Source organism: Aphelocoma coerulescens, chromosome 2, assembly GCF_041296385.1.
Source record: "Aphelocoma coerulescens isolate FSJ_1873_10779 chromosome 2, UR_Acoe_1.0, whole genome shotgun sequence".
In the NCBI taxonomy this organism is placed as follows: domain Eukaryota; kingdom Metazoa; phylum Chordata; class Aves; order Passeriformes; family Corvidae; genus Aphelocoma; species Aphelocoma coerulescens.
The window spans coordinates 489833-512693 of NC_091015.1; the positions used below are offsets into that span (position 1 = coordinate 489833).

The following is a 22861-nucleotide window of genomic DNA, read 5'->3' on the forward strand; positions in this document are numbered from 1 at the left end:
AAAGGCTTTTCTGCATTTTATCCATTCCCCATTTGGTATTTTCTCTTGTTTTGTTAAAATCATTCCGTTCACTCACTAAAATCTTTTTTTAAATTACCCAAATAATCATAAATTTAAAGCCCTCTGGGCAGGACTAGGAAGGTTAACACATATTTGCGCGATCCTAAATATGCATCAATTCTTGCGCCAACTCCCAGTTTGGCTGGATTTTCTGATTCTCAGTTGGTTGAAACAAAAGTATAAATCCAGAAGATAAAAGTTGTTCTCACGTTACTCTTTTTCAGCAAAAAGACAAAATAAAATCTGCAAAACCAAAAAACCCACCCCATATAAAATGATTTGGTTTACATTATCCTGTTAATATTTGGTCTCCCCACAAGTTGCTCTCGGTGAAAACACAAACAAATCACCAAACCCAATAAAGTGATAACACAAGCGGTTATGGGGGCGGTTAAAAGCCCCATCGGTTTCTGTTCCTGTGAAAGGCTCCTGTGAAAAAAAAAGTGAAAGTTCGACCTGCGACAGACGGATCTTTATTAGAAACAAAAAGAAGGAACAATCCCTGGGGCGTTGATTCAGTTCCTGTGTAAAACCGCAGAAGTCACTAAAAGCGCTTAAAAGCGGTGATCGCATCTGGCTCTGGGTTTTCTCACTGAAACCCTCCGGCAGCCGCCCCACTCCCAGCTCCCCGGTTCCATTTTCGGTGCCTGGGGAGTGCTGGCGCTGCCGGGAGAAGAAAACAACGCAAACCCTCCCCGTTTTCCGGGGGTCTCCGCTGCTCTGCGCCGCAGCAAAGCGCTGTTACTCAGCCGCCTGAGAGAAGCCGGCCGGATGAGGGACTCGGAGGTGTAAATCAGCTCAGCCGCGGCATCCGGGCTGTGAGCTCGCAATGTTTAATTCTGCAGCTGCTGGAAAAGCAGAATCAGCCGCAGCTCCAGGAGTTTGGTTCTGTGCCGTAACAAACCCCGGCGCTGCCACACTCCGGGAGCGGGGCGCAGCGTCTGGGCGGCTTTCAGAGGTCAGATGAACAGATCTCCTCCTCCCGGAGCCAGGAATGACCTGATAGAGCCAGGGGTGACCCTGAGGGAGCAGGAGTGACCCTTATCAACATCGCAGATAACGTTTGCTCTGGGGATTTTAACTCTGCTGTCCACCCAAATCCCCGCCGCACTAAAGCTGACTGGATTTCAATTCGCCTGATTCATGGCCAGATTTTTATTGCCCCCGTGGCATCGTTTTATTACCAAAAACCTGTAAAATGAAACTCCTTCACACCAATGCGGCATTAAAGAGCAGGAATTCTTTATCCGGCCGGATGCACGAGGGGATTTCTCCTCCCGGTTGTTTTGTGTGCTGAACACCACAGAGGCTCCTGTTCAGATACCGTATTTCACAGACAGACTCATTGATTTTCCCGGAATAAACAGTCCCGAGGATCTGTTGATAACCAGGCATCTCACAAGACTCAGAAGAGTCAGTCCCAGTGCAATTAAATATTGATTTCAGAGGAACTTCCGCGCCTTCCCTTGCCGTGTCAGTGCGACATGGGGGAGTCTCTGGCCATCTCCCAACACCAAAACGCGCCAGTCCCCCGTCTGCCTGGGCGCTTCTGCAAAATCAATTTGCCAATAATCCCCTGGGGAATTCCCGTTTTACCAGCCCTGGAGGCGGCCTTCTGCCTTCCTTGGGATTGTTTTGCAAACAAATCCCATTTTTCAACGACTGACCCATTAATTTCTGTCATTTTTGTGCTGACTATATTCTTTTGCAAATGGATCACTCTATTCTCTATTTCCCAATGTGTTTCCTGATGGTTTAGTTCCGTTATCCATTAATTCTGGAGGCAGTTACCTGCCCACGCGAGGTTACCAATCAGCTGATGGGATTTTCTGAGGCTCCCAATGACGGGGCTGACTGCCTGTCCTGATCACCGATATTTGGGGTTGTTCCAGGACGTTCCGCTCTTTTCCAGGGATTAGTGCACGGCTCCCTTCCTCAGCAGCCTCTCGAGCTGCTTTGTCAGCTCAGTGATTCCCTGGAATTACTGGGGACTCCTATGGGCTTCACAAGGGCGCCGCGGCCACTTCTTTTGCCTTTTGCAGGATTTTGACCGATTTCTACTTTGTGCTTCACAGGAGCCTGGGGAAAGCCGGCCGGGTTCAAACAGGGCTTACCTAAAGCTCATCATTGTCCTGCTCCAGTGGGGCACCCTGGTATTCCAGCATCCTGCTGGTGGCATCCAGTGTCCTGCTCTTTGTTCCATGTGGGGCACAGAGCAGCTTTTGTGCTTCCCGGGTTCAAACCCCCGCAGTTCCCACCATTCTCGAGCATCTGGCTCATCCTTTACTTTCATTGTCCAACTGCTTGGGAAATGCTGGATTCTCCCACTCCAAAGCAACCCGTTCCTCACTCTCGTGTCCAGAGGTGTTACAGGAACAGGCACCTTGGGAGAGAGCACAGCGAGCCCTTTGAGTCCCCTCAGCACTGCCGGGGCCGTGCACGATTCAGCTCTGCCTGGATGAACATCCGGGCCTATTTTATAAATGGCCCTTAAATCTGCGCTGGTCTCCGTTCCCCAGCACTGCTGTGTTATGCTCTGACCCACACTCTTTCCATAACCCACATTCAAAATGAAGTTTTATAAGCTTTTCCGATGTTTCCCTTGCCTCCCCCTCCATAGAACATTGTGTTTGCCTTCCCTGGCTGGCTTCAGGTTTGGGAGGGATCCTCACCAGTTTGGCCACCTTTGATCACCGGGGCACCTCGGGGCCCACGCCAGTGGGGTTACAGCGTTCCCTACATCCCCTGGGATTTCTTTCGCCTCATTTGATCCCTGTAACATAAAAATCTTTGCCTCAATGGCTTGTGATTCAGGTGCTGGAATTTGTATTTCCCCATCCAGGAAAGTTTTTGAGCATCCAATTTTCCAAACAAATCTCTCCCCAGCCAGGGGATTGGGCACTGAGCAGGTACAAAAATTCGTGTGTCCCCCAGTGTTTCCTTAATTCAAATGGCAGTGGTTGTAACAGAGGCCTGGTCCCCTTCCTCCCTGCCACACCCACAACAGGTTCCTAGCTCAGTTTTGCTCTGCAGGAATTCAGCAGTTCCTCCTGCATTAATTAAAAATTTGCCTTTTCCTTCCCTGGCAATTAAAACCAGGGGCTCAGCTGAGGATGATTCCCCCAGTCCCCATCAGGGGATTCTTCATCTCCATCTCAGGAACTTGATGGTTTGGAGAGCCGGGTTTGGGGTTCCTGTCTGGTTTCCCCTGGCCTGGGGACACTCTGTTTTCCAGGGTCCCCTTTCTTTATAAATTCAGCCACAGATCTCAACCCCTTGTTTCCCAGTGAGGGGGTCCTCCCCCAGTATCCCCCTGAGCTTTAATGGGCATCCCAGGGGGAATTCTCTCCAGAATCCCCCCTTTCACCACGTGAACCGCTTCCCGTTTAAACCGTGTGGCATTCCAAACCTATTCCAGTTTAGGAGCATTCCAAAACGGGGCATTCCAAACCCATCCCAATTTAGGACCTCCCAGAAGGGACCCTAACCCTTCCCTGTCCCCGCCTTCGGGACCTTTAAACCCCACCCTGGGGAGCCTTTGCTGTGCCTTCACCCCTTTAAAGGGAAGGATGCCTTGGTCTTCCCAGGGGTCCTGCTCCCGTTTCCTGTGGCCTGGGGGTCTCAGCTTCTCCCCGAGAATCCCTCGAGGTCCCGCGGTCCCTCAGATCCGTTGAAATTCAGGAGTAGCTCCAGTCCAGGTGCCAAAACTGTTACCAGAAATCGGTAAAAATAAAACTCCTTGACACCAAGGCAGCAGAATTCCTGCATCTTAATGCTACCCTGGTGTTAAGGAGTTTTATTTTCACTGAGTTTTGGTAACGCAGCTGGTTTTTCCTTAGAACTGGATTTCCCTTAGGAAAGCTGCTGTGGGGGCAGAGACACCATGTGACCCCTGAGGATGTGGGAAAACGGGAGGAAATGTCCTTCTGGACCTCAATCCCGTCCTGAGGCTCCTCCGGGTGCCAGGATGAGCCACATCCAGCCTCTCCCTTCCTCCGGAGCTCAGTTCCAGGGATGGAATTCCCGTATTTTTAAGCACCAAGGAGATTTAGTCCCAAAAACTCACATCCTTGAGGACACCTCAGCATTCCACCCCACACACACCCCCCCCCACGCTCCCGGCTCTGGTCTAATTTCAGGAATTTAATTGGGAAAATATCTCCCGGCCTCGTGATTTCATCTGAAAGGGGAAAAAAAAAAAAAAAAAGAGAAGATGAAATTTGGGGATTTTTCCTGGTTATTTGAGTCCCGAGCACAAAGGACTCAGCCCAGCCCCTCCCCCGCCGCGTCCCGTCCTGCCGACCCCAATTCCGGCGGCTCCTCCACGTGTGCTCCCAGCACGTTGAATTGGGACATCCCAAAAAAGCCACCGGGGCCGCGGCGTTGTCACAGCCGGGGGTGGCAGGGAGGTGACACCGCCACGGAGCGCAGGGCTGGGAATGCTGGGAACAGCCTCAGGTGGCACCAGAAGGGCATTAGGTAGGATTTGGGGAATATTTGGGGAATATTCCTCCTGGAAAGGGCTGTCCAGCCCAGGGGGGTTTAAAAGCCGTGTGGATGCGGCACTTGGGGACATCGTCAGTGGTGGCCTTGGGGGACGGGTGAACTGCGGGCGTCTGGGGGCTTTCCTGTCTCAGCGATTCCCTGATTCCGTGGTGTCCCAGTTTCCCCAGCACGTCCCGTTCTCCCTCCCAGCTCTGCGGGCAGATGGAGTGAGTGTGGGGAGTCTGTCCCCATTCCCATGGGAATGACACCATCTGTCCCCCTGCTCGGCTACATCCGGCTGGGGGGACATTCCCAGTGCTCCCAGTGTGGAGCAGCCTCCAGCTTACTGGGAAGGAAGGGAAATTCCCATACTGGGAGCAGCTGTGGGGTTCCCCTGTACAGATTGGGCCATACTGGGAGTGGCTGTGGGGCTGCAGGTGCCCCCCCCGGTGGGTCCCCCCCCTCAGAGCCTCATTGGCATTTTTTACTCATTTCGACATTAACTCAGATTTTTGGCGCTTGTTTATTTGGGGGAGGGGGGACACTGGGGGGACACGAGGTGGCTCCTGCTGTCACAAGAGCCCTGTCATGCTTCAACCATGACAAAGACGCCAGAGGAGTCTCCTTCCTTCCTCCCTCCCTCCCTTCCTTCTTCCTCTTTCTCCCTCCCTGCCCTTCCTCATAATTAAAAAGAATAAATAGAATAGAAATAAATAGAATTAAATGGAATAGGAAGAACAGAATGGAGTAGGAGAACTGGACTAAGAAGAGAATAACTGGAGTAACTTAAACAGAGTTAATTAAAACAGAAAGAATAGAAAAGAATAATAAATTTTAAAAAAATAAAATAAATTGAGTTAAAGAAACTGCTGGCTTTAAATACAGACACGGGGCAGGGCACTGGTGGCACTGGCACGGACTGGGAAATGCCCTGAAGGGACATTGCAGGGTCCAAAGGCACTTCAGTGTCTGAAGAGAACATGGAGAAATATCCCAGAGGGATTTTGCAAGGTCCAAAGATACTCCAAGGTCACAAGGCACACGGAGAAGCATCCCTGGGGGATTTTCTCAGGTGCGAAGGTAACATGGAGAAACATCCCAGAGGGATTTTCCAGGGTCTGGAAGAACTGGGAAGCGCACTGGAGGGCATTTCAAGGTCCAAAGGCACTTCAAGGTCCAAAGGGACACGGAGAAATGTCCTGGAGAGATTTTCCAAGGTGCAAAACGGGCACGGAGAAACTCCCAGAGGGATTTTCCAAGGTCCAAAGGGACGTGGGGCAACATCCCAGATACTTTAAGATCCAAAGGGAACATGTAAACACATGCTGGAGGGATTTCCCAAGGTCTAAAGGGACACGGAGAAGTCTCTGGCTTTCAGAAGCCTCCAGGGGCTCGTGGCTCCAGGGGTGCCCCGGGGAAGCCGCGGCACCGGCGAGGTCACATCCATCGGAGCACCGGCACAACCCCAGTCCCGCGGCTACTGCTGGTCACCCGCTGGGAGGTCCCTGTGCCTGCAGGGGTCCCTGACCCCGAGGGGTTCCCCGGCCCTGAGCAGGTCCCTGTGCCCGAGGGGCTCCCTGTCCCCAAGCATGCCCCCATCCCCGCGGGGGTGCCTGCCCTTGAGCAGGTCCCTGTCCCGGAGCGGGTCCCCATCCCCGCGGAGCTCCTTAACCCTATCCCTGAGTGGGTCCCCGTCCTCACGGGGGTCCCTATCCCTGTCCCTGAGTGGGTCCCCGTCCCCGCGGGGGTCCCTATCCCTGTCCCTGAGTGGGTTCCCGTCCCCGCGGGGGTCCCTATCTCTGTCCCCAGGCGGGTCCCCGTCCCCGCGGGGGTCCCTATCTCTGTCCCCAGGCGGGTCCCCGTCCCCGCGGGGCTCCAGGTTGCGGGGGCGGCAGCGCCGGCGCGTTCTCCGGTGCGTGCTGAGGTTGGCCCGGGAGGCGAAGGCGCGGCCGCAGCGGGCGCAGGGGAAGGGCCGCTGGCCGGAGTGCGCCCGGCGGTGCAGCCGGAGGTACTCGCGGCGGGAGAAGACGCGGCCGCACTCGGGACAGGGGTGGGCGCGCTCGGGGGCGCGGTGCTCCCGCAGATGCACCTCCAGGCTCTCCCTCCAGCTGAAGCTGCGCCCGCAGCGCCGGCACACGAAGGGCCGCTCCTCGCCCGGCCCCGCCGCGCCCGCCAACAGCCGGTGGCCCCGGGGCAGCGCCCGGTGCGTGTCGCGGTGCCGCAGCAGGTCCCCGCGCAGGCAGAAGGTGCGGCTGCAGTCGGCGCAGCCGTGCCGGGCCCGGTTTCCCCCCCGCAGCTTCTTGTGCGCCAGGAGGCTGCGGCGGTGCCGGAAGGATTTGCCGCAGGTGCCGCACAGGTACGGCCGGCCCGGGTGCGCCCGGAGCGCGGCCTCAGGCCCGAAGCTCAGCCCGCGGGTGCCGGCGATGAGGGGCCCCGACGCCGCCGGCACCTCCCGGGAAAGGGCCCTGGCGCAGCCCCCCAGCTCGGAGTCACGCCAGCCAGAGCGGGGGACATCGGATCCCAATTCCCAGCGTCCCCCGGCGTCGTCCTTGCTGTCAGAACCGCTCCAGGCACCTGCTGGGAACAGAGTGTCACCGTGGGAGAGTCCTGGACCCACCGCCGGCCGCATGCCCACCCCTGTGACACCGTGGGGAGACTCCCAACCCAGTCCAGGGGGTGTCAGACAGGGCCTCTGTCCAGGGCCAGCCCCCCAGCCCCATAGGGTGTCCCCAGTCACTCACAGCTGTCGGCGGTGTCGGGAGCTCTGCCGTGCTCCCCAGCGCAGGGAACCCCCCCGTGTGACTCCTCCTTCATGTGGGTGAACTTGGAGTTGGGGTCTGTGTGGGAGGAAGGACTCTCAGTGTCCCCTGCAAGGCATGGGGAGTGTCACCAGGGAACCGTCACCAGGCCGGGGGGCTGTGCTGGGGGTGCGGGCGCAGCAGGACAGGGGAACAGCGGGGCCAGGCTACCTGGTACCATCATTCCTCACACCCGGGACACATCTGGAGCCCCACTCTGCACGGAGAGATGAAGGTGAGCTCTGTGGGGCAATCGGGCTGCGGGCCCCCACCTCGGCCTCCACACCCACAGCTTGGCCTCAGAACCCCCAGCTGAGCTTATGGACCCCCAGCCACGTACCCAGACCCCTGGCTGAGCCTCTGAACCCCCCCCCAACTGAGCCCCCAGACCCCCGGCTCAGCCGCCGGACCCCCAGTTCAGCCTTCAGTTGTGTCCCCAGCCCCATGGCACTCCCAGCCCTGTGGCACCCCCTGCCCCGGGCACCCGCAGCCCCACGGCACCCCGAGCCCCGTGGGACCCCCAGCTCCACGCCCCCGTCCCCTCACCCAGGCTGGTCACCAGGTCGTAGTTGTCGCCCATAACCTCTCGGTGCAGGGCCCGCTGCCAGGGCGCCAACTCCGCCCACTCCTCGGGGGAGAAATACACGGCCACTTCCTCGAATGTCACCTCGGGGAGCACCCCCTGGCAGGGACAGCGCGGGGCTCAGGGGGGCCGGCGGCACCGCCCCTCGCCGGGCACCCCAAGGGGGTCACCCGGGGCTGCAGCACCCCCCGGGCTCTGGGTGCCCGACCCCCCCCGCTAATCCCGACCGGGACAGCCCCGCCCAACCCCGCCACCCGTCCGCAGGGACCCCCGGAACCCCTCCCCCGCCCAGGGCCCGGGCCCTCCACCGGGACACTGCGGCTGCAGCACCCCCGGAGCCCCGCGGGCACGCCCCGGGCTCACCCGCTGCATCGCCGGGCGGGGCCCGATGGCGGCGGCGGAAGGGGCTGGGCTGGGGGGCGGCACCGGGCGGGGGGGAAGAGCACCGGAACCGGGTGTTGGGGGTACCGAGGGGTCCCCGGGCCAGGCGGGGGAATTCTGCTGGTGGGGCGGCGGCGGCTGCACCGGTGGGTGCTGGGATCTGGCTCCTTCCCAGTGCCCGGTGGGCCCGGGATCTGGCCCCGCTCCGGCCACGATCACCCACCCCGCTAGCGTCACCCGCCCCCCAAACGGGGCTGCTCGGGCATACGCCCCCCCTCCAAGACCACCCCCGCCAAATCCCGAGGAACCAGCCTGGTGACTCCGGGGATCTGGGAGCCCCCGCACCAGAGGGTCTCGCACTGGAAGGGTCCCACACCGCGTGTCCACCCCAGGACAGGAACACCTGGAGCCCCCGGCTCCTGCCCCTGCAGCCCCTGTGCCCGAACCTCCCAGAACTCAGCCGGGGTGGCACCGGGTGTCCCCAGCCAGGGTAGGGGAGCTCAGCCACATGCCTGGCTTGTAGCACAGGGTGTCTGTGTCCCACTGGGTCCCCCCAGTGAGAGCCCCAGTGTGAGACCCCCCCATCTGTCCCCAGGAGCACTGGAGGCGTTGGTGCCACCCCCGTGGATGTGACCGTGACCCTGGGGTCGGCTTGGTGGCCAGCCTCATCCTGAGCTCTCACCTGGTGTCCAGGTGAGGTTTGGTGGTTGCAGAGCACGTTGGAAGGTCCTGGCACAGTCACTGTCCTGGTGGCCCCTTGGTGAAGGGCTGGGGGGCAGAGCCTTTCCCGGGGCTCAGGCCAGGACTGCAGCTCCAGAGAGGCCCCTGTGTTCCCCCCAGCCCCAGAGAGAGCACGGGGAGCCCCAGAGCCATCAGAAGCTTTTATTTTAAATAACCTCAAAAAATAGAATTGCAGAGAGCAGAGCTGGGGGAGGGGGACTGCAGTGGGACCCCCCACCCGGCCGGGGCTCCAGCGGTGGCTGTCCTGGTGTTGGTCCCGTCAGAAGACCCGATTCCCTTTGGGATGAAGCAATGGCAGCTCCCTGTGGTGTCTGTGGCAGAAGCTCTGCCCAAAACCATGGATCCCCGGCTCTGTCACATCGGGGGGGACATGGAAACACCAAGCAAATCCCAGCAAAGCACCCCGTGCCCTCCGTGCCGCTGGAACCCCGCACAGGCCCCCCCACCACCTCCGGCTCCAGCAGCCACCCGGCATCACCCATCCCAAATCCGGAATATTGAGTCCCAAAGCGTGCAGTTATCCAGAGCAAGCAGAAGCACAAGCTGCCCCCCCCCCCATGCCCCCGGCACCGGAGGCATCTCCGGGGCCCTTCTGGAAGCAGAGCTGAGCCCCTCCAGGCCCTTTTCCTGGCTGCTTTCCCGGTGCGCTCCCAACTCCTCCGCATGGAGCTGCACTGGGGATCCCAGGAGGTCAGCCCGCAGCAGGAAGGGCCCCACACTCCCATCCCAACCGTGTCCTTAGGGAATGCCAGCCAGTCCGAAGCAGGATGGAAGGTTCTGGAGGCACAGGGAGCCCTTGGGGGCCCCCTCTTGTCCCATGTCTGGCTCCAGTGGGTGCAACTCCACTGTGTCTAGCTCTTCCTGGTCTGTGTGGCTGGAGCCAACATGACAGATCGGGTCCAGCACTGTCCCCTGCACACCTCTGGTGTCTTCCCAAGCCAGAAACGCGCCGTGTCTCAGTCCGGAGTTCTGCTTTGCCCCATCGGCCCCTGCTGGAGGCTCCTCCAAGTCCCAGTGCTGAATCTGGCTGGCGGTGTCACCTTGGCACCAACCCCTCGGCTCCATCGCTTTGGCTCTGTCCCCTCGGCCCCATTCCTTTGGCTCCGTCCCCCCGACTCCATCCTGCACCAGGTTCGCTGTGGGTGAGCGCAGGAGCCGAGGGCCGGCCCTTGCCGGGGAGGGTCTTGGTGAGGGTTCCAGTGCGGGGGATCACAGGCAGGTGGGGCAGGGTGGGGGTCCTGGTGCGGGGGTCTCAGCGTAGGTCCCAGCGTGGGGGTCACAGGCAGCGGGGACACGGGGCCGGTTTCTCCTCACCGCACTCCCGCTCCGGCGCTCCCGGCACCCGCTTCTCCTCGAAGGCCCGAGCGCAGCCCCCGGCCTTGGGCCAGAGCTGCCCGCGGGGGGGCTCGGGCGGGCGGGGGGCCAGGCAGGCGGCGCAGCAGCACGGGTGGGGCAGCCCCGGCGCCCGGGGGCTCGGGCCCCCCCCGGGGCACTTGCAGGGGGGCACCGGGGCGGCGCCGGGGCCGGGGGGGGGCTCGTCCTGCATCAGCTGCAGGAGGATGTCGGCGGCGCCCGTGGGGCTGTCGGGGCGCGCCGGGGGGGCCCCGCGGGAGCACGGCGGCAGCAGCAGCGCGGGGGGCTCGGGGCCCTTGGCCAGCGGGTCCCCGGCGGCGCAGGGCGGGGCCAGGCCGGCGCCGTGGGTGCGGCGGTGCCGCAGCAGGTGAGCCTTCTGGCTGAAGCCCTTGCCGCAGTCGGCGCAGCGGAACGGCCGCTCCCCGGTGTGCGTCCGCAGGTGCACGGCCAGGTTCACCTTCTGCCGGAACCGCTTCCCGCACTCGGCGCACGCGTGGGGCCGCTCGGCGCAGCCGTGGGGACACTCGGCACACGCGTGGGGACACTCGGCACACGCGTGGGGCTGCTCGGCGCAGCCGTGGGGTCGCTCACAAGGGTGGGGCCGCTCGCAGGGGTGAGGATGCTCGGCACAGGGGTGAGGATGCTCGGCGCAGGCGTGCGGACACTCGGCACAGGCGTGAGGCTGCTCACACGTGTGGGGCCGCTTGGTGCAGGCGTGGGGCTGCTCGCAGGGGTGGGGACACTCAGCGCAGGGGTGTGGCCGCTCAGCGCAGGGGTGTGGCTGCCCGCAGGTGTGGGGTCGCTCGCAGGCGTGAGGATGCTCCGCACAGGGGTGAGGACGCTCCGCACAGGGGTGAGGATGCTCCGCACACGCACGGCGCTGCTCGGCGCAGGTGTGGAGCCGCTCGCCGCAGCCGTGGGGACGCTCGGCACAAGCGTGGGGATGCTCGGTGCAGGCATGGGGGCACTTGGCACAGGTGTGCAGCTGCTCGGCACAGGTGTGCGGCCGCTCGCCGCCGCCGTGGCCTGGCCGGAGCCCCCCATGCTCCGCACAGGCCTCCCCGCAGAGCCCACAGGGGAAGGGGCTCCCAGTGGGGTCCAGGGCGCTGGAGGCGGGGCCGGGGGTCCCGGTGTGCACCCGCTGGTGCACCCGCAGGGACAGTTTGCTCTTGAAGCGCTTGGGGCACTCGAGGCAGGTGAAGGGCTGGCGGCCCAGGTGCGTCTTCTGGTGTGCCAGCAGGTTGGGCTTCTGCGCGAAGCGCTTCCCGCACTGGGCGCAGGCGAAGGGGCGCTCGCCCGTGTGCACCCGGTAGTGCGTCACCAGGTTGCCCTTCTGGTTGAAGCGGCGGCCGCAGACGCCGCAGGTGAAGGGCCGCTCACCTGTGTGGATGCGCTGGTGGGTGGCCAGGTTGGTTTTGAGGCTGAAGCGCTTGCCGCAGGTGTCGCAGCGGAAGGGGCCGCGCCCGCCGGGGCTGTGCCCGTGCCGCGGCAGCCGCTCGCACTGCGCCAGGCCCCGCCCGCACTCGGGGCACGGCCAGGGCCGACCCTCGCCCGCCCGCACCGGGGGGGACCCGGGTGGCCGCTCGGCGCCCGGCTCAGCTGGGGGGGCCCCGGGGCACGGCTTGTGCCCCGCGTGGCTCTTCTGGTGGGCGACGAGGGCAAGCCAGAGCCCGAAGCTGTTCCCACACTGGTTGCAGATGAAGGGCTTCTCCGGGGGGGCTGCACCGTCCCCCGGCCCCGGCTGCGCCCCCAGGGGCCCCAGGAGGGGGGGGCCAGGGGCAAAGGGCGCGGCAGGCGCCTCGGGGGGCCGCATCAGGGGCACCTTGGGGCAGAAGCCGTCGCCGCAGTGGGCGCAGGGGAAGGGGGCCTCACCCGGGGGCGGGGGGGGAAAGCCCTTCTCGGGGCACGGGAACAGCTCAGCGCCCTCGGGGGGCTTCGGGGCGGGCGGGAGCGGGGCAAAAGGGGCAGGGTCCTGCGGGGCAGGCGCGGGGGGCAGCAGGGCGGGCGCGGCCCCGAAGGGCACAGCGGGGGCCGGGCCGCGCGCGGGGCAGCGGCGCTGGCGGGGGATGTGCGTCTTCTGGTGGGCCTTGAGGGACACCTTGTCCTTGAAGCACTTGTGGCACTGGGCGCAGGGGAAGGGGCGCAGGTCGGTGTGGGTGCTCTGGTGCGTGACCAGGTTGGTTTTCTGGGTGAAGCGCTTGCCGCACTGGGCGCAGGCGAAGGGCCGCTCACCTGTGTGCACCCGGTAGTGCGTCACCAGGTTGGTTTTCTGGTTGAAGCTGCGGCCGCACAGGAAGCAGGAGAAGGGCCGCTCGCCCGTGTGGATGCGCCGGTGCGTGATGAGGTTGGGCTTCTGCCGGAAGCTCTTCCCGCACTCGGGGCACACGAAGGGCGCATCCTCGGCGCAGCCCCGCGCCGGCGCCCGCGCCCGTGCCTTGCCCTCGTCGGGGTGGGCACCGTGGATGCGCTGGTGCGCCAGCAGGTTGGCCTTCTGCGAGAAGCTCTTGCCGCACTGGGCGCAGGGGAAGGGCCGCTCGCCCGTGTGCACGCGCCGGTGCGTCAACAGGTTGGGCCGCTGGCTGAAGCTCTTCCCGCAGTCCCCGCAGCGGAACGGCTTCTCCCCAGTGTGGATGCGCTCGTGCGTCACCAGGCTCTGCTTCTGCCGGAAGCCCTTCCCGCACTGGGCGCAGCGGAAGGGGCCGGGGACGCCCCCCTGGGCCCCCCAGCAGCCGGCACGGGGGGCCGGGGGGTCCCGGGGGGACTCGGGGCCGCGCTGCCCGCCAGGGAACCAGCGGCCGGAGCTGCCGCCCGCGGCTGGAAAGAGCTCCAGGGAGCCAGCGCCGATCCCGGGCTTCTCCTCGGGTTCCACCTTGCTCACCCGCCCGGGCTCCACTGCACCGGAGAGATCCCGGCGTTATCCCGGCTCTCAGAGAATGCCAGGCTGTCCCGAGCGGGGAGGACCCGGGTCCAGCCCCCCCTTCCTCGTGGGCCCCTCAGTGCTGAACCACGGGGAACTGGGACACCCCAAAGAGCCTCAACTCCCCAAGACTCTCCCAGTCTGTGACACCCCAAAGGGACCCCAAACCCCCCGGTTTTTGACACCCCAAATGGTCCAAACTGGTCTAAAATGGCCAAAACTGGCCCACAAAACTGGCCAAAAATGGCCCACAATGGCCAAGAAGTGGCTTAAAATTGCCATAAATTGGTCATAAGTGCCTGTGAACTGGCCCAGAATGGCCCCAAAATGACTGAAAACTGGCCCAAAATGGCTGAAAATGGTGTTTAAACTGGTCCAAACTGGCTCAGAGCAGCCTGCAACTGGCCCCAAAAAGTTCTAAACTGGCCCAGAACAGCCCCAAACCATCCCAGCCCATCTTTTCCCCTGAGCCCCCCGATCCCACTGCTCCCCCATTCCCACGGGGCCAGACTCACCAGCGCAGGGGCTGCCCATGGCCTTGGAATCCTCCGGGCCCGTCCGCGCAGCTCCAAATGGCTCCTCTGGCGGTTTCATCCCAAACAAACCCCCCGGCTTAAAGAACCGGTACCCTGGGGGAACACAGGGCACCGCAGAGCCGGGATCAGGGACAGAGCTGCCACTGGGAGAGCTGGGAAGCTGGGACTGAGCCGCTCCTGGGAGAACCGGGCTCTGGCAATGGGGGATGGAGCCGCCCCTCAAAAATCAGGCTCCAGGTGAGGTGGGACGGAGCCATTCCTGGGCTCTGGGTTCCTCCTGCAGCCTCTCCCATCCCCGGGAATCCCCAGAACACTTTCATCATCCCAGTTCAAAGTTCCCACAAAAATGCACCGAGCTCTGTGCGGAAAATTCCACGCCGGCCCCCACTCCAGGGTGTCCCCCCCGCTCACCTGTGCAGGGATCCGATGGGATCTCGGCGCCAACGGCATCCAGCTGGGATCCGGCCCGCGGCGCTGGGCTCAGCCGGGAATACGGGAGCAAATCCAGGGCGTGGGCGGGCTGGGGAGGGGGCAGCGGCTCAGCGGCATTTTGGGGCCATTTGGGTCATTTTGGGATGTTTGGGGACCTTTCCCTGGGTTTGGCCACAGGCCAAGGGCAGGGATCATGCCCCTATTCCTGCATCCCAAATATGAGGTCCGGGTTCCTTGCTCCAGGATGGAGCCCACATCCCTGCTCCCCCAAATTAGATCCCCACCCCTCCAAACCAAATCCCTGCTCCCCCAGCAGATCCCTGCTCCCCAAACAAGACCCTTGTTCCCCCAAAACAGAGGCCCAGCCCCGCTCCTCCAGAACAGATCCCTGTCGGCCCAGCCCCACTGCCCACCCCCCAATCCAGCTCCTTTTCCAGCCAGGATCCGCACCGAGGGAGGAACCTTTCCTGAGGAGCCGCTCCCGCTTTTCCGGGGTCACTGAACCGCGCCCCAAGCCCCCCGTGCCCTCCCGGATTCCTCTCGTGTGCCCCAACTCCCGGAGCCCGGCGGAGGCAGGGCCGGGGGGGGTGGCGGCCCCCCCGCGCTCCGGGACTTCCCAAAGCGCCGATTTCCCAGAAAAACTCTTGGAGGGCTCCAAGGGTTGAAGAAAAAAATCACCGAAAAAGCCCCCGGCCCCGGGAATTCCCGCCGGGATCCCCCCAAATGTCCTGGGGGGGTGGAGGAGCGGGGGATCCCCCCGGGAATTCCGCCGGAATCCCCCGCGTACCTGGGGCGCTCCCCCCGCGGACATCGCTCCCCCGGGCCCCTTCCCGGCCCCTTCCCGGTCTCTTCGAGAGCTCTTTCCCAGCTGCTTCCCGGCTCTTTCCCGGCCTCTTCCCAGCCTTTTCCTGGTCTCCTTCCGCCACTGACTCCCTCAAATGGCCGCGGCGGGGTCCTGGGAGAGCGGGAGAGCCGGAATGTGAGTGGGAGTAGGAATGGGGACGGGGACGGGAAGGGCAGCGGGAGTGGGAGCGGGAAGGACGGCGGGAACCAGGCCGGAGAAGCGCGGCAGTCCCGGAGCGGCTCCGGCGGCCTCGGCCCCCCCGTCCTCCTCCTCCTCCCCCCGGAATTTGGGGTGCGGAAGGCGCCGAGCGGGGCCGGATCCGGCTGTGGACGGCGAGAGCTCGGGAACGCTGGGAGTTGTAGTTCGGGATGGGATGGGATGGATTAGATGGGAGCGAGCGGGAGTGACCTGCGCCACCAGGGAGCAGGGAATGGCCCCGCACGGCATCGGCTTGTGCAGCCGGGAACAGCCCCGGGAGCCGGGAACGGCTCCGGAGTCAGGAACAGCCCCGGCACAGCATCGCCGGGAGAACCGGGAATGGCCCCGGGAGCCGGGAATAGCGCCGGCACAGCCTCGTCCTGCTCGGAATGGCCCCGGGAGCTGGGAACGGCTCCGCACAGCCTCGCCTTGGCAGTCAGGAACAGCCCTGGGGCTCGGGAATAGCCCCAGCACGGAATCACCTCATCAGCCAGGAACAGCCCCGGGAGCCGGGAACAGCCCCGGGGCCACCGGGCCGGATTCCCCCGAGCCCCCGCCGGCTGCTGCGGCAGCTCCCGGCGCTCGGGGATCCCGGCTCTGCTCGGTCCCGGCCGCACCTCGGGGGGATTCGGAGGGACCCCCGTGCGCCCCCAGCACCCGCCCCCTCCTGGGGAAGCCCCGAACCCGCCGCTGCCACGTGTGTCCCCCCACCCCCGACACCCCCAAACACAACCTGAGACCCCTGCAGGGCCCCGTGCCCGCCCCAAGCACCCCCGAACCCCGCCGAGCCCCCAACCCTCCCCCGGCCCCCCCGGGTCACGTGACCGCGATCCCCCAGGACCCCTCCCCGGGAAACTCACGGGCGGCCGCTGCCCCACGGCGCGATGACGTCACGCGTTCGATGACGTCAGCGCGTTGGTGACGTCATGGTGACAGCCACGGCCGCATCCGGCCGCGCCCCGTTCCGGGTCGGGGGGCGGGGCCGGGGGCAGCGCCCCCTGTCGGCGCCGCGGGCAGCACAGCCGTGAGGCGATGGGAGGGGCCGGAGAAGGCCCGCCCGCCCAGTGCCCCCCAGTGCCCCCCAGTGCCTCCCAGTGCCCCCCCAGTGCCCCCAGTACAGCCGCAGTGCCTCCCAGTGCCCCCCCAGTGCCCCCCAGTGTCCCCAGTACAGCCGCAGTGCCTCCCAGTGCCCCCCCCAGTGTCCCCAGTACAGCCGCAGTGCCTCCCAGTGCCCCCCCAGTGTCCCCATTACAGCCGCAGTGCCTCCCAGTGCCCCCCCCAGTGCTCCCCAGTACAGCCCCAATGCCTTCCAGTGCCCTCCCCAGTACCTCCCAGTAACCCCCAGAGCCCCACAGTGTCCTCCAGTTCCCCCCAGTTACCCCCAGTGTCCCCCACTGCTCCCCAGTTCCCCCCAGTGTCCTCCAGTGCCCCCAGTACAGCACTAGTTTCCCCCAGTGTCCCCCAGTGCTCCCCAGTACAGCCCCAGTTCCTCCCAGTAACCCCCAGAGCCCCACAGTTCCCCCCAGCTCCCCCCAGTGACTCCCCAATTACCCCCAGTGTCCCCTACTGCTCCCCAGTTCTCCCCAGTGACTCCCCAGTTCCCCCCGGTGTCCCCCACTGCTCCCCAGTTTCCCCCAGTGACTCCCCAGTGTCTCCAGTGCTCCGTCAGTGCCTCCCCAGTGCCCCCCCCCCGGTGCCACCTGTGTCCCCCTCCCCCGGCCTTCATCCCCTCCCTCCCCCCCCCCTCCTGCTGCCAGGAGGGGACACCCGGGACAAGGACAGCCGGGAAGAGCAGGAGGCTGCTCCCAGGGGCTGGAGCCCGTTCCCGGGGACACCGCACCATTCTCGGGGGCCGGAGCCATTCCCGGGAGACAGGAGCCCATGGCCGGTATCAGGAGTTTGTTCCCAGGGGCAGGATGTCATTCTCAGTGGGACATGACAACATTCCCGGCGGGCAGGAGCCATTCCCGGGGAGCACAAGCCCGTTCCTGGTAGTCAGGAGCCCGTTCCTGGAGGCTTTGCTCCCGAGGACAGGAGCCGGTTCCTGAGGGCAGGATGTCATTCCCATTGGGACATGAAGCCATTCCGGGGGACTGGAGGTTGTTCCCAGGAGCAGGAGCTCATTCCCGGGAGGCAGGAGTCCATTCCCAGGTGCTGGAGCCCATTCCCAGGGCAAGACTTTGTTCCCGGGGGTAGGATGTCATTCTGGAGTGGCTGGAGTTTGTTCCCGGGGAGCAGGAGCCGCTCCCGGGGGCCGGAGGGTGTTCCCGAGGGCAGGATGTCATTCCCGGCAGCTCATGACGCCATTCCCGGGGTCTCTCCCTCCATCCCATTCCAGCCCCTCCTCCTGGGCCCCGCGGGGTGGGGGGGGGGGGGGGTCACCCGCGGGGCCGTCCCGGGGGCGGATTTGGGGGCAGATCCCAGGAAATCGGCTCATGCCAGCCCGACGCCAGCGGCCCGTGGATCCGTGAGGCCGTTCCCGGCGGGATGAGGCTCCCGGTGTCCCTGTGGCTGCCGCTGGCCCTGGGGGTGGCCGCGGTGGCCGCGGGCCAGTCCCCGCTCCAGCGGCGCGTGGTCCGGGATGTGCTGGAATATTTCCACGGGCGCAGCAATGTGCATTTCCTCTTCAAGGAGCGGGAGGTGGACGGGGTCATCGAGCGGGTGAGTAACGGGATTCGGGACCGGGAACCGGGATTTGGGCGCCGGGATGGCCACAGGAATGGGGAGGGGTCGGGGAGGGGCGCGGGTGTCCCAGAGGGAATGGGGAGACGGAGTGTCCAGGAGGGAGCGGGCAGTGGAAGCGGTCATCGAGGGGGGGAGCAGGGGTTGGGATTGGGATTTGGGACTGGGGGGTCACGATGGCCACAAGAACGGGGAGGGGGTCAGGGTAGGTGTCCTGCAGGGAGTAGGTGGTGAACGGGGTCATCGAGTAAGGGAGCAACAGGATTCGGGATCGGGATCGAGATTTGGGGTTCAAGATCCGGGATCACCATGGGAATGGGGAGGGTGTTGGGGTGTCCCAGCAGGAGCAGAGAGAAGGTTGAGGAGGGGATTGGGGTGTCCCAGAGGGAATGGGGAGCGGGTCGGGGTGTCCCCGAAGGAATGGGAGATGGACAGGGTCATCAAGCAGGCGAGTTTGGGATTTGAGATTCGGGGTTCAGGATTGGGATCCGGGATGGCCACAGGAATGGGGAGGGGCTTGGGGTGTCCTGAAGGGAACAGGCGGGCACTGGGGTGTCCAGGGGTGCCCCGGGATTGGCCCTGCTGGCCAGGCTGAGCTCGGTTATTCATTAACGGATCCGAGCTGATCCCGGTGCCCCCCGGACCGGGTCCATCCCGGGGTGCCCCTGGAGCACTGTCCCGAGTCTGGAAAGGGCCAGGACTCCAGGGACCCCCCACTTTGGGCCACTTGCCCATCTCGGAGCCAGCCTGGGGTCATTCCTGGGCTGGGTTTACTGGAGGTTCTCTGGGATTCAGGATCCCTCCCATGGTTCAGGGTCCCTCCTGGAATTTGTGGTTCCTATGGAGGCTTTGGGGTCCCTCTCAGGGGTTGGCGTCTGTGGGGTTCAGGGTGTCCTCCAGGATTTGGGGTCCCTCTGGGGGCGATTGGGTCACTCCTGGGGTTTGGGGTCTTCCTGGGGGCTGCATTTCCTTGGGAATCTGTGGGGTTTGGGAGTCCCTCCAGAGGTCAGGATCCCTCCGGGGGATTCCGGGGCCCTGCCACGCCCTCCCACCCCCCGTTCCCACAGGAGGACCCCTCGGGGACGTTCGTGCAGCTCCGGCTGGGCCTGGCACAGACGGCATGTCGGAAGCGAGCGCCGCAGCGGCACTGCCGGGTGCTGGAGAGCCGGGTGAGGGGCGACCCTGGGGATGTGTCCTGGGGGTGTCCCTCCTACCCTGGGGCACATCCCAGGGAGTTCCTGTCTCCCTTGGGCCCATCCTGGAGTGTTGCCCCCTCCCTCAGGACACATTCCAAGGTGTCCCTCTCCGTTGGGCCACATCCCCACTCCCTTGGGGCATATCCTGGGATGACCCCCTCCCTTGTGGCACATCCCGTTCCCCCATAGGGCCCCATCCCTGAATGTCCTCCATCCCTTAGGCCCATCCCTGGGTGTCCCCCCTCCCTTGGGTCCCATCCCAGGGGTCACACGGCCCCTCAGCCTCCCCCAGGCCCCCTTTCTCCCACCATGCTGCCATGGGTGCCAGGGTGGGACAGAAGGGATGGTGGTTGGTGCTGAGGGGTCCACAGGGGTCGCGGGGGTGACATCCCACCATGTCCCCAGCGGAGGCCAACCTGCCTGGCCTGCTACAAGTTTGACACCAGCGACGTCCCCAAAGTGCTGGACAAGTACCACAACTGCGGCCCCAGCCACCACCTGGCGGCCAAGGTGAGGTGTCCCCGGTGCCCCCCAGTGCCCCCGGTGTCCCCCCGTGTCCCCGCCCCGTGCCAGCCCCTGCTGTGCCCACAGGAGATCCGGCAGCGGGACGAAGCCGAGTGCCGGGCGGTGGAGGAGGCCGGGAAAGGTGGGGACACGCTGTACCTGCCCGGAATGTTCGCCTTTTCCCGGGGCCTGCCAGCCTAGGTGGGTACGGGGACACCCCTGGGGACACCCCGGGATGGGGACATGGCTGGAAGAGCCCCCCGGGATGGGGGGGACAGGGGGACACAGGGATCCCTCACAGCCCCGACTCCATGCCCCCTTTCCAGGCACCACGGCACCGATGGACGCTGCCACGGCGGTCCCGGCCTCCCCCGCTTGTCACCCCCCAGCACCGTGTGACCAAGGAGGGTCCCGGACGTGTCCCCCCCTCCTGCCTGTCCCCGCTCCCCAGTAAACCCAGTGCTGGCTCCGCTGTCACGGCTCTTATTCCCCTCTGCCACCACCCGTGTCACCCCCCACCTGTTGTCCCCAGGGATGAGGGATGGGGACATGGTGGGTGGGGAGTGGGCTCCATGTCACCACTGCCTGTGTCACCTGTTGTCCCCAGGGGTGAAAGACAGGGACATGGTGGGTGCGGGCTGAGCAGTGGAGAGACCCCTAAGGCCGCAGGACACAGGGACGCTGGAGGGTGGGACATGTTTAATGCATGGTGCCACCATGTCCCCTGTCCCCGAGATGTCCCATGGCTCCTCTGGTGTTCCCTGGGAATCCTGTGCTGGGCTGTGGTGGCACCGGGGGTCTCCCAGCCCAGTTTTGGGGGTCCTGTGGCTCAGAAGATGAAGGTGCTGGGCTGTGGTGACACTGGGGAGGTGCCATAGTCCTGGGTGGGCTGTGGTGGCTCTGGGGGTACCCTGGTTCCAGTGTGGAGGTTCCACAGCTCAGAAGATGAAGGAGATGGGCTTGGGGTGGCTCTGGGGGTCTCACGGCGACAGTGTGGGCTCTGGGGGTTTTCCTGGATCCATTTTCGGGGTCCCATGGCTAAGAAAATGAAGAGGTTGGGATGTGGTGGCACTGAGGGTCTCCTAGACCTGCTTTTGGGGCCTCACAGTTCAGAAGATGAAGGAGCTGGGCTGGTGATGGCTCCGGGGGTCTCCCGGCCCTGATTTTGGGGTCCCACATCTCAGGCTCTGGGGGTTCTCCTGGGTCCATTTTTGGGGTCCTGTGGCTCAGATGATGAAGGCTTTGGGCTGTGGTGGCTTTGGGGGTTCTCCAGTCCCATCTTTGGGGTCCCACAGCTCAGACCACAAAGCCTCCAGGCTGTGGCACCTCCGGGGGGTCTCCTGGCCGTGCCAGGGTCTCTGGCACCTCCGGACACCCCCAGCCCTGCCGCGCTCAGAAGCCGAAGTTGCCGTGGTGGCGGCGGCCGAGCGCGCGCTGGGCCTGGGCGATGGAGTCGTCGGCGCGGCGGCCGAGCTCGCGGCACTCGCGCAGGGCCTGGCCCAGCTGCCGCGTGGCCTCCTCCAGCACGGCGCTGCGGCGCGGCGGCCGCGGCTCCCAGAACCCGGCCTGCACCCACGGCTGCGGCGGCTCCGCGGGCGCGGCCGGCGCGGCCTCGGCGTCCAGCGCGGCGTCCAGCTCGCCGCAGAGGCGGAACAGCTCGCTGCCGCGGCCGGCCACGCGCTGCCCGTCGATGGCCTTGAGGCCGGGCAGCATGGCGGCCAGCGCGGCGCGGTAGGCGGGCGTGGCGCACACGGGGTTGCCCAGGTTGCCCAGCGGGTCCCGCAGCCGCAGGCTCTCCAGGTGCCGCAGCCCCTGCAGGCAGCGCAGCTGGCGCAGGCTGCGCAGGCGGTTCCCGGCCAGGTTGAGCTGGCGCAGGCTGCGGCAGCCCCGCAGCGGCTCCACGCTGGCCACGCGGTTGCCGGCCAGGTTGAGCACGGCCAGGGCGCGCAGCGTGGCCAGCGGCGCCAGCCCCGCGATGGCGTTGCCGGACAGGTCCAGCCACTCCAGGTTGGAGCAGTCGGCCAGGCAGCCCAGGTGGGCGATGCCGCGGCCGCGCAGCCGCAGCAGCAGGATGGACTCCAGCGAGAACTCGCCCGTGGTGGCCTTGAGCAGCGCCGGCGTCACCCGCACCCCGGAGCCGTCGTCTTCCTCCTCCTCGTCCTCCTCGTCCTCCTCGGACGCCTCCGACACCTCCGGCTCCGGCGCCTCCTCCCTGCGCCCCTCCATCCCCGCGGGGAGGTCCTGGGGGCACAAAGGGGCTGGGGGTGGCACTGGGGAACCCCCCGGGGCGGCCCGTGGGGTACTCTGGGGTATGGGGACACGTGTGGTGTGTGAGTGGGGCACAGGGACACACATGGGGCACATCTGGGGGGAACAGGGGACATGTGTGAGGGGGTGTGGAGCACAAGGAGATGTGGGGCACATCCAGGGGTGTTACGTCCTCCTCCCCACGCCCCTCACATCCCCGTGAGGAATCCTGAGCAGGGAAGGGGGTTCGGAGTGGCATTGGGAAACGTCTGTGGGGGACACGGTGGCTATGGGATGGTCTGGGGTGTGGGGACACGTGTGGAACCCATCTGGGGGGAAACTGGGGTGCAGGGACATGTGTGGGACACATCTGGGCGGGTCTTGGGGGTGTGAGGACACGTGTAGGACCCAAAGGCCATTGGGTGGTCAGGGGACAAGCATGGGGCACATCTGGGGGGAACCTGGGACACAGGAACAGGTCCAGAGCCCATGGAGAGCCCCCAGACCCCCAACACCCCCAGACCCACCCTGTTCCATCCGCCGGTGCCCTCAGGCCTCCCCGTTCTCCCCGTCGGTACCCCCATTAAAACCCCAGAACCGCCCATTGCCCCAGCACCCAGCCCCCCGATCTCAGACCCCCCCCCGTTCCCTCCCCCGGTGCTCCCAGACCCTTCTGTGGCCCCCCCCCGGTGCCCCCGTGACCCGCCCCGAGCCCCCACATTCCACCGGCCCCTCTGCGCCCCCCCGGTACCCCCCAGGTCCCCCCGAAATCCCCCAAACCCCCTCTCCCCCCCCCCGCTCTCACCGCACGGCGGCTCCCGGCCGTCCCGAGGCCCCGCCCCCCGTTGCCATGGGGACGAGCCCCCGCCCCCGCCTGGCGGGACGCGTGACCGCCCCGGCCGCG

General features: G+C 64.9%; 4 protein-coding genes across 9 annotated transcripts; 1 reads left to right on the forward strand and 3 right to left on the reverse strand.

Annotated features, from left to right (window-relative positions):
* Positions 1 to 5049: 5049 nt before the first annotated feature.
* LOC138106113 (zinc finger protein 707-like) lies at positions 5050 to 8301 on the reverse strand. Of its 6 annotated transcripts, none has more exons than XM_069006158.1 (4): positions 8290 to 8301; positions 7890 to 8025; positions 7287 to 7382; positions 5050 to 7122 (listed from the first exon to the last, which is right to left on the reverse strand). In XM_069006158.1, exons 1-4 carry the CDS (start codon positions 8296 to 8298, stop codon positions 6023 to 6025), a joined length of 1341 nt encoding a protein of 446 aa, XP_068862259.1. In that variant the 5' UTR covers positions 8299 to 8301; the 3' UTR covers positions 5050 to 6022. The 6 variants fall into 6 exon arrangements, with proteins under 6 accessions (XP_068862259.1, XP_068862258.1, XP_068862257.1 ...); XM_069006157.1 differs by having other exon boundaries at positions 5050 to 7119; positions 7287 to 7412; XM_069006156.1 differs by having other exon boundaries at positions 7287 to 7412.
* An 873-nt stretch (positions 8302 to 9174) lies between these two features.
* Positions 9175 to 16273, reverse strand: LOC138106102 (zinc finger protein 585A-like). Its single transcript, XM_069006137.1, has 5 exons — positions 16189 to 16273; positions 15074 to 15241; positions 14266 to 14374; positions 13834 to 13947; positions 9175 to 13293 (listed from the first exon to the last, which is right to left on the reverse strand). The coding sequence occupies exons 2-5, from the start codon at positions 15095 to 15097 to the stop codon at positions 10325 to 10327; spliced, it is 3216 nt and encodes a 1071-aa protein (XP_068862238.1). The 5' UTR covers positions 15098 to 15241; positions 16189 to 16273; the 3' UTR covers positions 9175 to 10324.
* Positions 16274 to 17741: 1468 nt separating this feature from the next.
* Positions 17742 to 20182, forward strand: RARRES2 (retinoic acid receptor responder 2). Its single transcript, XM_069006167.1, has 5 exons — positions 17742 to 17989; positions 19078 to 19179; positions 19612 to 19716; positions 19798 to 19911; positions 20037 to 20182. The coding sequence occupies exons 1-4, from the start codon at positions 17816 to 17818 to the stop codon at positions 19909 to 19911; spliced, it is 495 nt and encodes a 164-aa protein (XP_068862268.1). The 5' UTR covers positions 17742 to 17815; the 3' UTR covers positions 20037 to 20182.
* A 209-nt stretch (positions 20183 to 20391) lies between these two features.
* On the reverse strand, positions 20392 to 22789 carry LRRC61 (leucine rich repeat containing 61). The gene is made up of 2 exons (XM_069006163.1): positions 22763 to 22789; positions 20392 to 21951 (listed from the first exon to the last, which is right to left on the reverse strand). Exon 2 carries the CDS (start codon positions 21934 to 21936, stop codon positions 21103 to 21105), a length of 834 nt encoding a protein of 277 aa, XP_068862264.1. The 5' UTR covers positions 21937 to 21951; positions 22763 to 22789; the 3' UTR covers positions 20392 to 21102.
* Between the last annotated feature and the right edge of the window lie 72 nt (positions 22790 to 22861).

Bases quoted from the DNA above. Each gene is read 5' to 3' on its own strand.
- LOC138106113 (XM_069006156.1), bottom strand. The intron at 7,413-7,889 runs GTGAGGGGACGG...CATGCCTTGCAG, and splicing joins CGACCTGGTGACCAGCCTGG to GGGACACTGAGAGTCCTTCC. The intron at 7,123-7,286 runs GTGAGTGACTGG...CTCTGTTCCCAG, and splicing joins TCCCGACACCGCCGACAGCT to CAGGTGCCTGGAGCGGTTCT.
- LRRC61 (XM_069006163.1), bottom strand. From the start codon at position 21,936: ATGGAGGGGCGCAGGGAGGAGGCGCCGGAGCCGGAGGTGTCGGAGGCG.
- RARRES2 (XM_069006167.1), top strand. From the start codon at position 17,816: ATGAGGCTCCCGGTGTCCCTGTGGCTGCCGCTGGCCCTGGGGGTGGCC. The intron at 17,990-19,077 runs GTGAGTAACGGG...CCGTTCCCACAG, and splicing joins TGGACGGGGTCATCGAGCGG to GAGGACCCCTCGGGGACGTT. The intron at 19,180-19,611 runs GTGAGGGGCGAC...CCATGTCCCCAG, and splicing joins GCCGGGTGCTGGAGAGCCGG to CGGAGGCCAACCTGCCTGGC.
- LOC138106102 (XM_069006137.1), bottom strand. From the start codon at position 15,097: ATGTCCGCGGGGGGAGCGCCCCAG. The intron at 14,375-15,073 runs GTACGCGGGGGA...CCCCCTCCCCAG, and splicing joins CCGCGGGGGGAGCGCCCCAG to CCCGCCCACGCCCTGGATTT. The intron at 13,948-14,265 runs GTGAGCGGGGGG...GTGTTCCCCCAG, and splicing joins CCCATCGGATCCCTGCACAG to GGTACCGGTTCTTTAAGCCG.